The 14,765-nt window shown below is 36.1% G+C and overlaps 1 protein-coding gene across 1 annotated transcript; it reads left to right on the forward strand.

Annotated features, from left to right (window-relative positions):
• Window positions 1-1,603: 1,603 nt before the first annotated feature.
• LOC107094940 (gastrula zinc finger protein XlCGF57.1-like) lies at window positions 1,604-8,046 on the forward strand. Its single transcript, XM_015390859.1, has 2 exons — window positions 1,604-2,087; window positions 5,763-8,046. The coding sequence occupies exons 1-2, from the start codon at window positions 1,919-1,921 to the stop codon at window positions 7,517-7,519; spliced, it is 1,926 nt and encodes a 641-aa protein (XP_015246345.1). The 5' UTR covers window positions 1,604-1,918; the 3' UTR covers window positions 7,520-8,046.
• The last annotated feature ends 6,719 nt before the right edge of the window (window positions 8,047-14,765 follow it).

Consider the following 14,765-nt stretch of genomic DNA (forward strand, 5'->3'; position numbering starts at 1 on the left):
ATTATTCATAAACTACATATCTTGCAGTAAAATTAATACATTATTTCCAAACCAGTGTAGATGTTCTGTGGATATATTATCATTTTAAAAAAAGTTAAAAGATTTGATAAAAACGTATCTATGACCTTATAATATCTTATTTCCCTGTCAGCACAAACAGAGGCTAAGCTGACAGATATGAGCCCCTTGGAAAGAGTGAAGAAATTTCAGTTTTGTGGTTTTCCTTATTATGCATTTTTGTTCTCAAAATGAAGTCTTGAATTTATTTAAAAAAAAAGTGAAAATACATTTTTTTTTAATTACTTCTATTTATTTATTTTACTTTTGTGTCCTTCAACAATGCAGATATCAGTAATCCATCTTCTAATGTTTATCACGAGTTTAAACATTAGGCTGGAAAGATTCACTACCCTCTACAGCCACCAGAGGGAGTCATTTCGACTGACTGGTATACTTAATGATAAATACAAAGATTATGTGCGCTTGTGCTTCTTACTTTAATATTTCTGAGTAGTAATAAGGACTTTACGGCAATAATAAAGTGCAATAATAAAAGCTAAGTCAGTTCAACAATATTAAACCCTAATCCACTTTGAAAAGTTTAAATAAAAACTGACCAAGAATTACCAGCAGAATCGTTTGCCAGTAACATAATGAGGAAGGCACATAACTTTTGATAATACAATTATGTCAATTAATAAAAATAACTCATACAAATTTTGATGTTTTGTACAGTGCTGTTAAGAGTGATCCTTTGTTATTAGAGGAAATGCCAAAAGTGACCCTTCTATTATTATTTCAATATTGCAAACAAAACTGCATTTAAAGGCACAGTGATCAGGATTAACGTGTTGGTTAACATTTTTTATAAAAAAAAAAAAAAAAAAAAATACATTTCAGAAATGAAAAATATATAAATTACACTGCTTTCAGACCTAATTTCTGAATTATTAAAAAAATATATTATTTTATATTATCTATTCTTAATTCCTTTGCCAAATTTAAAGGTACCAGCTCACTTAAACAAGAGAGCTTAAAAAGACCTGGTATCAAGGAAAATTGATACCAGGTAGTTTTTTTTAATCAGCATCAGTTCATCAACAACAGTGGTAAGAGACATATTTTAAAAGCTCTGTAAAAAAAAAAAAAAAAAATTCTTGATCTCATGTAGGTCTCTTTACGTAAGATGGTGAAAGGAAACAAATGTATTGATGCCATCTCAAAAAAAAATCACATGAACAAAAAAATGCTGAGTGCTCAAACACAGCAAATTTAGAATATAGGATGTAATATATAGATATTTCAAACAATGAGAAAACATGCAACACTATGGTGTGATAAATATAATATAATAGAATCTGTCCAGTTTATGTTAATTGAAATATTAGCAATTAGCAAGTAATAGTAAGACCTCTTCAACATTGATGTAACTGATTCTCAATATTTTCCTCATGAAACAATACAATTCTGGAGATTATATGCTTAAAACAAAAGTTGAAATTAGTAAAAAAAAAATAAACACCTTTGTCTGTGATTTTTTTAACTCTACTCATTCCGGTCCAGTAGGTGGCGCTGTGCTCACTTTACAGATTCTAATCCGCCACTAAAATGGAGAGAAGAAAATGCTTGAGATTAGGCAGTTGAATGGAAGGCGTTATTATTAGAGTTTTTGGGGATGTATTCTGTGGATTTTGTTGTAAGTCCACCTTTAGTTCAACCTTAAACAGTTTAACAACAAATAAAAAACAGCTCCTTTCAGTCTCGAAGCAATAAGCGGGAAGATAAACCGCGTCAAAGGAGAGGAAAAGGATTACAGCAGCGGATTAGGACGGGCTGCCTGGATGCAACATTAGCAGCTTCTCCGCCTCAATTCACCCTACAGACTCATCTAGGCTTCGTAGATGAAACGGCAGGAAGAATGTCTTCAGTTCAGTCCCAGACAGATTTAATCGACGCGCAGTTGCGTCCAACTGCAAACAGTTTCACGGACACTCAAGGAATCTTTATCAAGGCCGAAGAAAACATTGATGATCAGAGCAGAATGCTCGATTCCTCCTGGAGCCCCAAGATGATCTCACAGCAATATGGTATGAAACACTCCTACAATTATCAAAGAACACCTGGATGCGGTTTAATGTGATGCTTTTATAAGCATTATTAATTACGGAGACCCAGTGTGTTGATTAAAAAATAATAACGGTCCACTTGAAATAGATATTAAAACTGTTTTAAAGTCTGAATCCTGTGAGATTCACACTTGAAATAAACTGTTTTAAAGTCTGAATCCTGTGAGATTCAGACTTCCTTTTTTTTAATGAATAAAAAAATAAAAAAGAGAGATTCAGACCTCCAGGTTCAAAACGTCCTAAACAAAGCTCATTACCAGAGGCGTAGCTATAACATTTTTATAAGGGTGGCCAGGGACAGGCGCCAGAACCTCAGCATCAATCTGTACACTGGTTCAACAGGAAAAAGAAGAAGCACAATGTCCATATTCGCTAAATAAACACTAACTATACTTTCCTGCAGTCTTTTTCTAACAAATAGACGTATATATTTCAACATCCATGCTTTCTAGATTAAAGGCGCAGTGGAAACAATTCTTTCAGATTTGAGTTCTGGGTGAACATCTTTTCCATTGTCATAACTTACCTACTTTTATCAATAATCATTATGCATAAAATTGACATTTACGAGTACTAATATCTACGTAAATTGATTATTTTATACGTTTTTACTAGGGCTGGTTATTTTCGCCAAAGTTCTGATTCGATTCTATTTTGATTCATACAGTTCTAAATTGATTAATTTCGATTCGATCTGTTTTTACAATAATGAAAGTGGTTCAACTGTGTTTCAAAATACTCTTGTATTTTGTTTTTTTCTTGTCACATTAAACACAAAGTACAAACTTGTTAATACAACAGTTTAAACATGAGATGTGCACAAAACTGTATCAAAAGTGCAAACTTGTTTGTGAAAAGTGACAAAGTGAAGCCTCACTCGAGCAAGCAGACGCGACACAGCGGAGACACAGTAGACATTCATGATCTGCATTATCTTCATTGAACAAACTATATTTGCAGCGTTGTCTGTAACAACTACGGGGTGTTTGCTGGTCAGCCCCCATTTGTTAATGTCTTCAGTCAACCTATTGGCTATATTTGCAGCTGTCTGGCTTGAAATAATCTTGAGTGCATCTTTCCTGCTCATTTGAATGTGAACGTCATGCACGTCACTATAAAGTGAATCGAACTCATTCCCTAGACATCGATTTAGCAAAAATGTAAAGTAATCGATTCAAATTCGATTAAATCGATTTTTTTACCCAGCCCTAGTTTTTAACTATAATAGTTATCTATGATTTTACTGAAGACTCCTAGATGACTTGCAGAGACACATCATCAAAATCTAGTTCTGAAAAGAGCATGAATTCTGTACTTATCATCTTTAATATTAGCACATTGATGTGCATAATTAACAAAAGCGTTTTTGTTGTCAAGTAATTGTTAATGTATGAAAAATTTAAATGTTTTGAATTTTCCAATTGAGAATTTTACTGCTGCAACCATCTGTATTAGAAGGGAAAAATGGTAGGGGTGGACAATGTTTGGCTAAAGGGGGCCATGGCCACCCCTGGCCCCCCATCTAGCTCCGGCCCTGCTCATTGCTTGTTGAAATTGGGAGGAAAACTGAATACTCAATCGTTTGAATAAAAAATGTCCTGTTTAATTCCGCCTGCCAGTATTTCTGTATCATAAGAGATCAAACCTGTAAATCTCAAATAAACAGGGCTTGGATATATTTAAGCGATGCGCAATTGAATAAATTGAATTGAATAAAGCTTTACTGTCTTTCATTTAGGCAATTCGTTTGCAGCAAGTAAAGAAAGATTTACAGTAGGAGAAAAATGTTGGTATATAAATTGAGCATGAATAATTGTGATGAAATACAACAGACCATCTAAAATAAAGGGGGAAACTGCAATTAAAAGCTGGGGTCAAAAAGGCTTATTAAATGGGCTTGGATCAGCAGTGGTTATAAAGTCTTAACAGCTAATGTAAGTAGAGCAGTAGTCTTATTGCTGAATGAGACTTCTATGACTATTGTGGCATCAGCCATCTTCTATGGAGCCTTCTGTTGGACCTGTGGCTTATCTGTAGTTGAGAGAAAGGCGCTGGATAAGCTGATCAGGAACGCCAGCTCTGTGAATGGATGCCCTCCGGACTCAGTGCAGGAGCACCATTAGCACCATTAGATAACAGCTACTCAGTCAAGATGCTGGGAGGAAGGATCTGTGATAACGCTCACTGGTGCATTTAGGGTGCAGCAGTCTGTCACTGAAGGAGCTCTCCAGTTCTGCAACAGCTTCATGCATGGGGTGGGACTCATTATCCAACAGAGATGTTAATTTTGTTAGGATCCTTTGTTTCCCACCTCCTGCACTGAGTCCAGAGGGCATCCAATCACAGAGTTGGCCATCCTGATCAGCTTATCCAGCTGCTTTCTCTCAGCCACAGATAAGGCACTGCTCCAACACACAGCTCCATAGAAGATGGCTGATTCCACAACAGAGTCACAAAAGCCCCATTTACACTACCTTCTGAAAACCGATCTGTGCTTAGATTGGATCAATTAATCGTGTTGAGCTCGGTTCCTTAAGATCATTTACACATCACGCTAGCATGGTTCCTCACCTCCTATTGACGATCTACAGTACTACTGCTCTCTAGAGGTAAACAAGCAAACCAACATGGCGGCGCCCGTAACATTCAAGAAGTTATGTTTTGTTAGAATTTGCGATATTTCGTTGTCTGTGGAGAGTCAGGAGAAGGAGGCAGCCCTGAATTTACTTGACAGGGTCTGCTTTTGGGAAGTGAATACGACAAACAATAGTAGGGAAACTAGTATTTTCATGAATGTCTGAAGTTTCATGATTAAAGAGGCTGACTGTAAGGAGATGATGCGGTCTACTCATGTGCTCTTTGTAATCTGAGAACCAGGCCAGAACCGAACCATGCCGAGCCCTACTGTTGAACTAGTTCCACTTTAGCGTGGTTCGTTGTGTCTGGCACAATCCGGTTCAGTTGTGCCTGCCACACACTCAACAGTTATCTCAGTTCACATGAGAATTCTCGGTTATCTCGGCAAAGTTTGAAAAGGGTAGTGTAAATGGGGCTCATGTCAAATCCACTGAACGGCGTGAGAACTTCTGACCTGAAGTACATTCAGGAAAATAGGCTACAGGCCTGAAGATGAATCAGTACTGAACTACTGAGGTGTCACTCTGCTTATCAAACAATGTTTTAAATAAAAAGTGTCAAATAAAAAGTCTATTTTAAAGATATTTTTCAGTAAAAATATACAAAATGTCTCTAAAAGTGGCCAACGGTCAAAGGTTTGACCAAAGGCTTGTCTGAGTTTGTCTCATGTCATACAACCTTTTAATGAACTTTAAAATTTTTACGATTTACAACCCATATAAAATGCCTAATCTTTTCCAAGCTCAAAACATTTATGTACTGAGATATGAAGACTAAATAAATGTATCATTTTTTAAAAATTAATCTAAAAGCGAATCATCAGGTTAATCGATAACTGAAATAACTGGTAGCTGCCTGTCCTGTCTTGACCCTCGGTTGTTACAGTTTTACAGAGCTTATTTATTCAGTCAGGTTTAAACATTGCAACATTTTCCTGTACAGTTTTTAAGATGATTTTCTGACCTTTATTTTCAAATTCTTTTCTGTCTGCCTATCCAGGCACCCCACAGATTTCTGTCGTGAAGGAAGAGGTCTTTAATCAAGAAGGTTCCTCTAACTTGGACCAAGAGGAAGTAGAACCGCTCAGGATAAAAGAAGAGGAGAAGGAGCTGGAGATAAAAGAAGAGCAAGAGGAGCTATCATACCAGAAAATAAAAGTAGAGCATGATGAACTAGCATATCAGGAGATCAAAATAGAGCAGGATGAGATAGAATATCAGGAGATAAAAGAGGAGCAGGATGAGTTGGAGTATCAGGAGATAAAGGTGGAGCAAGATGAGGTAGAGTATCAGGAGATAAAAGCAGAGGACAACAGTCAAGATAAAGATGAAGTTGTGGTAAAGTTGGAGAGTGATGTCTTCACAATCACACCTATTGGTGATCAAAAATACCACTCTGAATTAAACAGACAGCTCATCTGTCAGTACCCTGCACAGGCTGAGGTCCAAGAGCAAGTAGGAAACTATCATGAAGATTCGCCATCAAAAAGAAATGTACAGCGAAAACAGAAATCTAGGCAGCATAAGGACAATGCTAAGAATACAAAAGAAAATGGGATCCAAAAAGTGTATTCTTGTAGAATTTGTAATAGAAATTTTCCCAAAAACTGCCTATTGACTAAACACATGAAAAATCACACAGACGAGAGGCCTTATTTATGTAACATTTGTGGAAAAAGTTACGGTCGAAAAGAGCATTTAACTGTACATATTAGAACCCACACGGGTGAGAAGCCTTTCTCGTGTAAGATTTGTGGAAAAGCTTTCAGTCAGAAATGCATATTGACTGATCACATGAGCATTCACACTGGTGAGAGGCCTTTTTTGTGCAAGGTTTGTGGGAAAAGTTTCCGTCTAAAAGCCGATGTACGCCGTCACATGCTAACCCACACGGGTGAAAAGCCATACACTTGTGAGTTTTGTTCAAAAACCTTTTGTCGTAAAGGTCGTTTAAAACTTCACATGAGCAGTCACACAGGGGACAACCCCTTCTTGTGCAATATTTGTGGGGATCGTTTCTGTGACAAAAGTAAATTAACGGATCATATGAAAATTCACATTGGAGAGAGGCCTTTTACTTGTAAGATTTGTGGGAAAAGCCTTAGTCGAAAAGGTTGTTTAACCCTACACATGAAAATCCACACAGGTGAGAAGCCTTTCTCCTGTGAGATTTGTGAAAAAACGTTCTGTAAAAAAGATTTTCTTATTGTTCACATGAGAACTCACACAGGTGAGAGGCCTTTTTCATGCATGGTTTGCAACAAGTCCTACATTCAAAAAAGTCACTTGACCGCCCACATGAGAACTCACACAGGTGAAAAGCCTTTCTCCTGCTCATTGTGTGGAAAAAGTTTCCATTACAAACTCAGCTTGACTGAACATTTAAATATTCACACAGGTGAGAGACCATTCTCATGCAAGTTATGTGGAAAATGTTTCCGTGAAAAATGTCATTTAACTGTTCACATGAGAACTCACACAGGGGAGAAGGCTTTCTCTTGCATGGTTTGTGAAAAACGTTTCCGTGAAAGATATCATTTAACCGTTCACATGAAGATTCACACCGGTGAGAAGCCTTTCTCATGCATGGTTTGTGACAAGCGTTTCCGTAAAAAAGGGCATGTCACAGTTCACATGAGAATCCACACCGGGGAGAAGCCGTATGCGTGCAAGATCTGTGAGAAACGTTTCTGTAAAAAATGTAATCTAAATCTTCATATGAAAACTCATACGGGTGAGAATTCTGTCTCATGCTAGTTATCGGGAAAAACATTGCATGGAGATTTTAAACTTAAACACCATGATTGACACAGATGAGAGGCCCTTTTCATTAAGGATTTATAGAGAAGAGAGCCAATTGAATCAACCGCAGTGAAGTTTCACCAGTTTGCTAAAAAGTAAGGCAACTGTAAATAAGAGGATTTGCTCAGGCTAGATCCCTTAGTGATGTATGATCTGTGGAAAATGTTTAGTTAATTTAGTCCAACAGCCTCTCTTGAGTAGAAATGTTACAGCATATTTCACAAAAAAAAAGTTTTCTTGTGTATATGTAATGTAAATATTTCTTAAATAAAAAATTAACTCATAAATGAACCTTTAAACTTCAAATAAGTTTTCAAGTGTAAGATGAAAACTTTTGTGTGGTAATCATTTCCAGAAAAGATCTAAGTTTTGTTAAATTGCCTAAGAAAAGTTTTTTTTTCTTGATTCTGCTCTTTCCTGTTAAAGCTTATTTGTGCACATTTCTAGTCTTTGATGAATGAACCCCAACTAACTGGAGACATGAAAACATACTTAACAAAATGGCGGCCTCTCTCAGAGTTTCAGTGGAGTAGAGTTTTTAAAGTCCTTATAGTCTGCATTAATTGAAAATCTGGTTGATATGCAATCAAAGTACAAGTACTTTGACAGGCAATGTAAGTTTTCACAACTGTACTGTGGTAGCCAATCAAAATTTCCCCACTTTCCTTGATGGGCCCTTGACTGGTCCTCTACAATTACTTTTTAAACATCAATCTTTGCACTAAAATATTCTTTCTGTCATGATTTGTAAACATTAAGATCTAAAGAGAAGTGTTATCTCCTGGTCAGTCACTGTAATTCAGTGAAAGGGTGGAGTCAGAGTAAAAAAAATATGCCCATCCAGGAGAAGCCCAGTGGCTGGAAGTTGAAAAGGAAAGTAGGCTGCCATTCGACCAGCTTTTGACTGGGAAGGGCCATTTTGAATGGCTTCTACTGAATCACAAGATGACACAAATAAAATGCATACTCCAAGCCTTGTTGTTGTGCCTGTTGTAAGGAAGTTGCAGCTCGTCTCTGTCCAGCTGTCTTTTATGTTACAAGGATAATTTAACATTTATGCTTCATACTACACCAGTTTTACTGTTTCAGATGTGTGCAAATCAGATTAATAAAAAGAAATATCCATGAATTGAAATTTTTGTTTGATTATTGAGCTTTTTTTTTTAAATGTTTCTAATGGGTTTTGAATTGTACATATACAGTAACAACAGAACAACACTTGTACAAAATGACAGTAACATAGGAAGAAATAAAAAAAAATCAGGTAACATATGTAAATAAGAAGCTTGTAAGTGAAGTAATAGATAGATAGATAAACTTTATTCCGGACTCATGGTCCAACAAATACATACATAAAATAAGATAAAGATAGTTAATGATAAAAAAACACAATACAAGTACCATTATCGACTAAATAGGAACTTTAAGAAGACAGGAATACCAGTGTCTCCACAGCTTAGACTGATATTGGATTGCACTACGTTTGGTATCAGTAAGTGACAAAATAATATTGTTTCCAGATCCATTTAACCTACAAATAAACTTATACATTAACTTTTGTAAAACAGCTTGTAGGGTATTGACTCTTGCTGTGACAATAATAGAAATGGATAGATTAATATTGAAATGTTACAGTAGGGTTACAGAGCCTATGATTCAATTATATCTTAGTGTTTCCAGCAGGAAATTGTAACTGAAAATATTTTAGAAATGGCTGCCCGACCTTATAGAACCTCTAGGTTGATCCCCTGCTCATGAGCTTCATTTTCTCGAGTTTTAAATGTGCCATTACATCCTCAACCCATCGCCTATGTGTGTGAGGCCTCTCTGACTTCCATTCACAAAAAATAAGACGTCTGGCCAACAGAGATGAAAATGCAGTGGCATCTGATGTACATCCGATATCATCATCCCTTCAGGGGTCACATCAAATACAGCAATTTAGGTGCTTATCTCTCTGTCACAAATGTAAGAAAATTTGTAAAACATAAGAGACCAGAACTGTATCAACTTTGGGCATGCCCAGAACATATGATGGAGGGTATCTGGAGCCTGACAGCATCGGGAGCAAGTCGGATCGACTTCCAGGTATATTTTGGCAAGCTTTCTCTTTGACAGATGAAGCATGTTTAGCAGCTTAAACTGGAGCAAACATTGTCTAAGTGTATTCTCTTAATTGTGCTTTGCCAGAGGCTGTCCGACACCCCCAATCCCAATTCCTCTTCCTACTCTGTCTTAATATGCCAAAGTGACAATGATCCTCTGGATATCCTCATATAATCTGTTCACTCCTCTTTGATATACATCTTACTCCAACCATCTGTATATCCAGTCATTTGATGAGATTAACGGAAAGGAAGGAAGATGTTTCCGAATGAAGACACGCACCTGTTAATATCTGAAATAATGCAAACTGGTGAGATTATACTCATTTTCCAGCTGCTTGAATGGCACGAACATACCGTCCCTAAAAGAACCCTTCCACGTTTTAGTCCATTGCTGAGCCATAATTTAAAGGCTGTATCCATGAGTGAGGGTGGAAAGAGTGCATTGACCGAAATGGGCATAGACTGCATTGCCTGTCTATATTTGAAGTGTGATCTGAATTGGGTCCAAAGTGAGTCACAATTGGGTTGTTTGTACGCTGCTGCTGGCTGAGTGGCAATGGTGCACATACTAAAAAAGGTAGGGACTCAGGATAAGCACCTTATTGCTCCATTTCAACCCATACAGGTCCACCTAACTTGTAATAAGAATAGACCAAATATATTAGTTTATATATATTCGCTGCCCAGTAATATTTCCAAAAATTTGTTATCGCCAGGCTTCCAGCCTCTTTCTGTTTCTCAAGATGTGCCCTCCTTATTGGTGGGGTGTTCATATTCCAAATGAAGGTGGATATAGATTTACCCAGCTCTCTAAAAAATGACTGGGATAAATACAGGTATTGTTTAAAACAAAAATAAGAACCTGGGCATGATTATCATCTTGACAGAGTTAACCCTGCCAGCAAGTCATATAGGCAGCACTAACCAACCATCCTATAAAAAAGTAAAAATGTTTTGATTTGCAGTTCCCACCTTCGTCTGTAGATAGCAGTGATGTACCTTAAAATGAATCTAGCATGTACTATTCCAAAATCAGAAGCAGAGTGAGCTTAAATTAGCCCCAGAGAAGCATTGACTTTGTTCCTGAGTCATTTTGAAGATGTCATAGTCTGTGATTCAGTTGTACGAAGGGTGAATTTTCCCAATTCAGAATCAGCCTCATGAGGGTCATTACCCTGACTGCCTCTTACCGGAAAACCATACTTGCAGCTTTTATACCACCAACCAGGTTGTACCTTTTTAGTCCTGTTCTCGTTCTCACAGCAAGACAAACAGCTTTATGGCAGCCCAATGTAAGGCCACAGACATCAATAGCCACACTACTCTGCACTAATCACAGTTGATCAGGAAAAAAACTATGATTTTGGTAACCTGACAACAGCCAGATGCATGTTTCGCTCCGCCCAGCTCTGTGAGTGGAGCTGGGCGGAGCGAAACATGCATCTGGCTGTTGTCAGGTTATGATTTTGGAGGTTTTCCAGCAAAAAAAAAAAGGTAAAGAAAACCTTTGAAGTTGAAAGGAAAGGAAGATGTGAATTTATTTTGGATGGGACTTAAACATGAGTGAATTTGGGTGAGCCGTGTAGTTCTTGGCAAGACCTGGGCGTGTTGTGGGTGACGTAGAATGATTTCTGCACAAATTATTAGACATAGAAACAAATTTGGTTCCCCATATTCAGATAAGCAGATTGCATGTTCTACAGGGAGTTGAATGGTTATCATATAAATTATTATTATCATATTATTATCATATTAATTTATTATTAATGATAACACACTTACCTACTTTTTGCAGGCTCTTTTGATGTTCTATTTTTTAACAAACATGCCGCAATATTTAACTTCAGTCTCTTTTTTTTCAATTTGGCTTAACTAAATAAAGATTGGCTACTATCCCGTTGCATTAATCTGTGGTGTCCTGTAGAGTTTTTTTCTATATGAATTCTGTATCATTATTCCACTATTGTTATTTTTGAATGTAGAAATATGTTTACTTGCGTACAGATTATCTCTTCATCATCTGGAATCATACTAAAGCATTCTTTGTGGCAGAAATTGCTGCATATATGTTTTTGTGTCACTTTGCACTTGACTTTCAGAAGTACTAAAAAGACACGAAAACTGAGTTTCCAAATTTTAAGATTGCTTTACATGAGGTAAATAGTTAAATGTACCCATCCTCCAACCATGAATTTGTAGGTTTTAGCTTTTAGAATATGATCTGCATATTGAAGGAAAACATGCAAAACTGGTTTGCTGAGCTGCAAACGTAAATCACATTGCACCCACTTTAAATACCCTCTCGGCACATACAAACATGTTTGCACCTGTATTAAGAGATACAAACCTTCTAGAGATCAGATCTTTAGTGTTTAAATGCAAGATTTTTTTTTTCAAAATGCCAGCAGTATTATGTTAAAAAGTAGGTTTTCCTCTTTGATTACCAACAGTTAACTGAGGAGAGAAACCCAAGTTTGGATCAAGAAGAACCAGAGTTTCCTGTGATGAAAGAAAATGAAAACGTTGGACAAGCCAGAATATCTGCAGGTAAAAAAGGAGGAGAGTGAACTCTGCCTCAGTCACCATACAGATCACATTGTCCTAAAGCAGGATTGTGATATTTTTATTGATACACAAACTAGAGAGGAAAAAATAAAAATAATATAAAAAAATATATATTTTTCTTCATTATAAGATTTCTCAAAAAAAAAAAAATAAAAATAATATAAAAAAATATATATTTTTCTTCATTATAAGATTTCTCATGGAGTGTTCCCTTCTGCTAATTCTTTTAAAGAAAACATGTTGGATTTTCTTGCAAAAATTGTTGATTCTGCAACAAGTATTTGAAAAACCTGAAAACGTACGACTTTATATATGCAAGTATCTTATGACCACATCTGTGAACTGTCCCTGTTCTTCGCATCACTGAAACATAGTAAATGGACATGAGTGAAATTCTTTAAGATGTACAGGACCCAAATTGAACATTAAGTTTTTAGTTTTATCGGTTATTATTTTTGTTTTCGACTTATTTTACTGGCAGATAATTTTTTTCTGTCTTTAAAGGAAGGGTTTGTAGAATTTCAAGCACAACTGTATTATCATAGGACATCCAGGCAGCATTGCGCTTATCACTGGTTGCTGTTGTGCCATGATCGTGGCTTTGGACATTGGGAATCATCTTACCCTGATAACCTGAGAAGAAGATGCAGTTTTGGCTCATGGAACAGCTGTGAGTTCTGAAGTATGAGTTGACTTAATTATGAAATAATGAATTTGTTTAGTTGTATTTTTGCTCCTGTGCATAGTTTACTCTGTTTCTTGCCCCTGCCCCTTCATTATAGACAGGTGACTGCAGCACCTGAAATATATTGGAGTTGGCTATTGGGGCCGGAGGGGCTCTTGGATTCAGGCACGCAGCCATTCAGGTTTTGACCCCTATTGATTATTGTTGTTTTTTCGAGTGGTATAAAAAGGACCAAAATGAGCCGATATGATCTGCCTGTCACGTCATACTGCGGTAAGAAATTTGTTTGTTTTTTGGAAAATAAAGCATCTTGATCAAGAGGAAAGAAAGTTTGTTGGATTGCATGCTCACTTTAAAAAACATTTGACAGCGCTGAAGTGAGTCGAACTTTGATGCTTCTGAACCAAGAGCCACGTGATTTTGATCATTTCATGTGTTTACTGATGAGTAAAGACAAAGCTAACAGGATGGACTGCATGCTATGCCATGTTACAGTAATATGTTTTGAGCTGTTGCTGAAGCTTTGACAAGATTTGTTTCACTAAGGGTTTAAACACTGATATAACTGATATAACACTGATATATATATAATATAGTGTTCATGTGTTTTCTCATATGCTTATTACATTTCAATTACCAAGTATAACCAAAAGTAATTTAATGGAAACCTTATGTGTATTTGCTGCTAGCTATTTCAAAGAGGGTACAGAATCATTTAACCAAAGGTTACTGGTTCCTGATTAAGCAAATCATTTAATAAAACATTATTTGGCCCAATAATGTTTTATTCACCTCATGGATTTGCATTGTGAATTGGTCTGAAAACATTCCAATTTCTCTAAAGTAGTTCTCCAAGTTCTCCAAATTCCTTCCAGATAAACTTTGGTTTTCAAACACAGAATCCATCTTAAACTGTAAAATGGTTTTCAACCATGTTTCCCCTTCCTCTTTGTACATAGTAGTTGAGATTAGTTGAGTTTCACTAGTTTTAGTTAAGAGTGTTAAAATGAAATGTTTCGCTTGAACCTGAATGATTTTTGCTAATAAACTCTTATATTTTAAACAGAAGTTGTGGTGAATTTATTCTATGTATGTGCAGAATAATCCGTTTGAGCATGATTTGAGCTTGAATCACTCTTTCATTTATTGTTCTAACACACAAATAGTAGGGTGTGTGTTCATAAACAATATATAACACCCCAAATAATATCTGATTAAATAATATATTTACCACCCCTATCGGGTTGGGCAATAAACATCTTAAAGTATCAGAACATATGAATTCCCAGCTGGATAGGCATTGAATGTAACAGTTATGCACAACACTGCAATATGTCATATTTATGGATAATTTAATATAATGATTTTGTATGGAGAGCCATTACGTTCTAATTTAAATTAATAAATACATCAATCAATAAATTACTTAAAAAAAAACAGTTTGCAACATTTTTAAATTTTACTTTAATTAAATTTAAAATAGATTTAATTACTTCCAGATTTATCTATTTATTTTTGTTTATTTATTTATTACATAATGGAGTTTTATTTTTTTTGACAGTCATTTTGTAACAATTCTTTACATGTTCCAGTGACTTTTATTTCTTAACCCTGTTCTTCTTTTTAAGCTTTAATATTTATTAATCTATTTTTGAGTAAAGTGAAGAAGTGGAGCTGGTGGAAAAGGGTAAATATTGCAGTGTTCACCTGGACACCAGACTCAATTGGAAATGCAAAGTATATTTATTTACGAAAGGGGACAGAGCCGCCTATAAGGCTTAAGCCCTTCAGTGTCAGGAGTAATATACTGCATATTTTCTATAAGACTGTAGTGAAGAGTGTG

Source organism: Cyprinodon variegatus, unplaced genomic scaffold (genome assembly GCF_000732505.1).
Source record: "Cyprinodon variegatus isolate N-32 unplaced genomic scaffold, C_variegatus-1.0 Scaffold516, whole genome shotgun sequence".
Taxonomy (NCBI): Eukaryota; Metazoa; Chordata; class Actinopteri; order Cyprinodontiformes; family Cyprinodontidae; genus Cyprinodon; species Cyprinodon variegatus.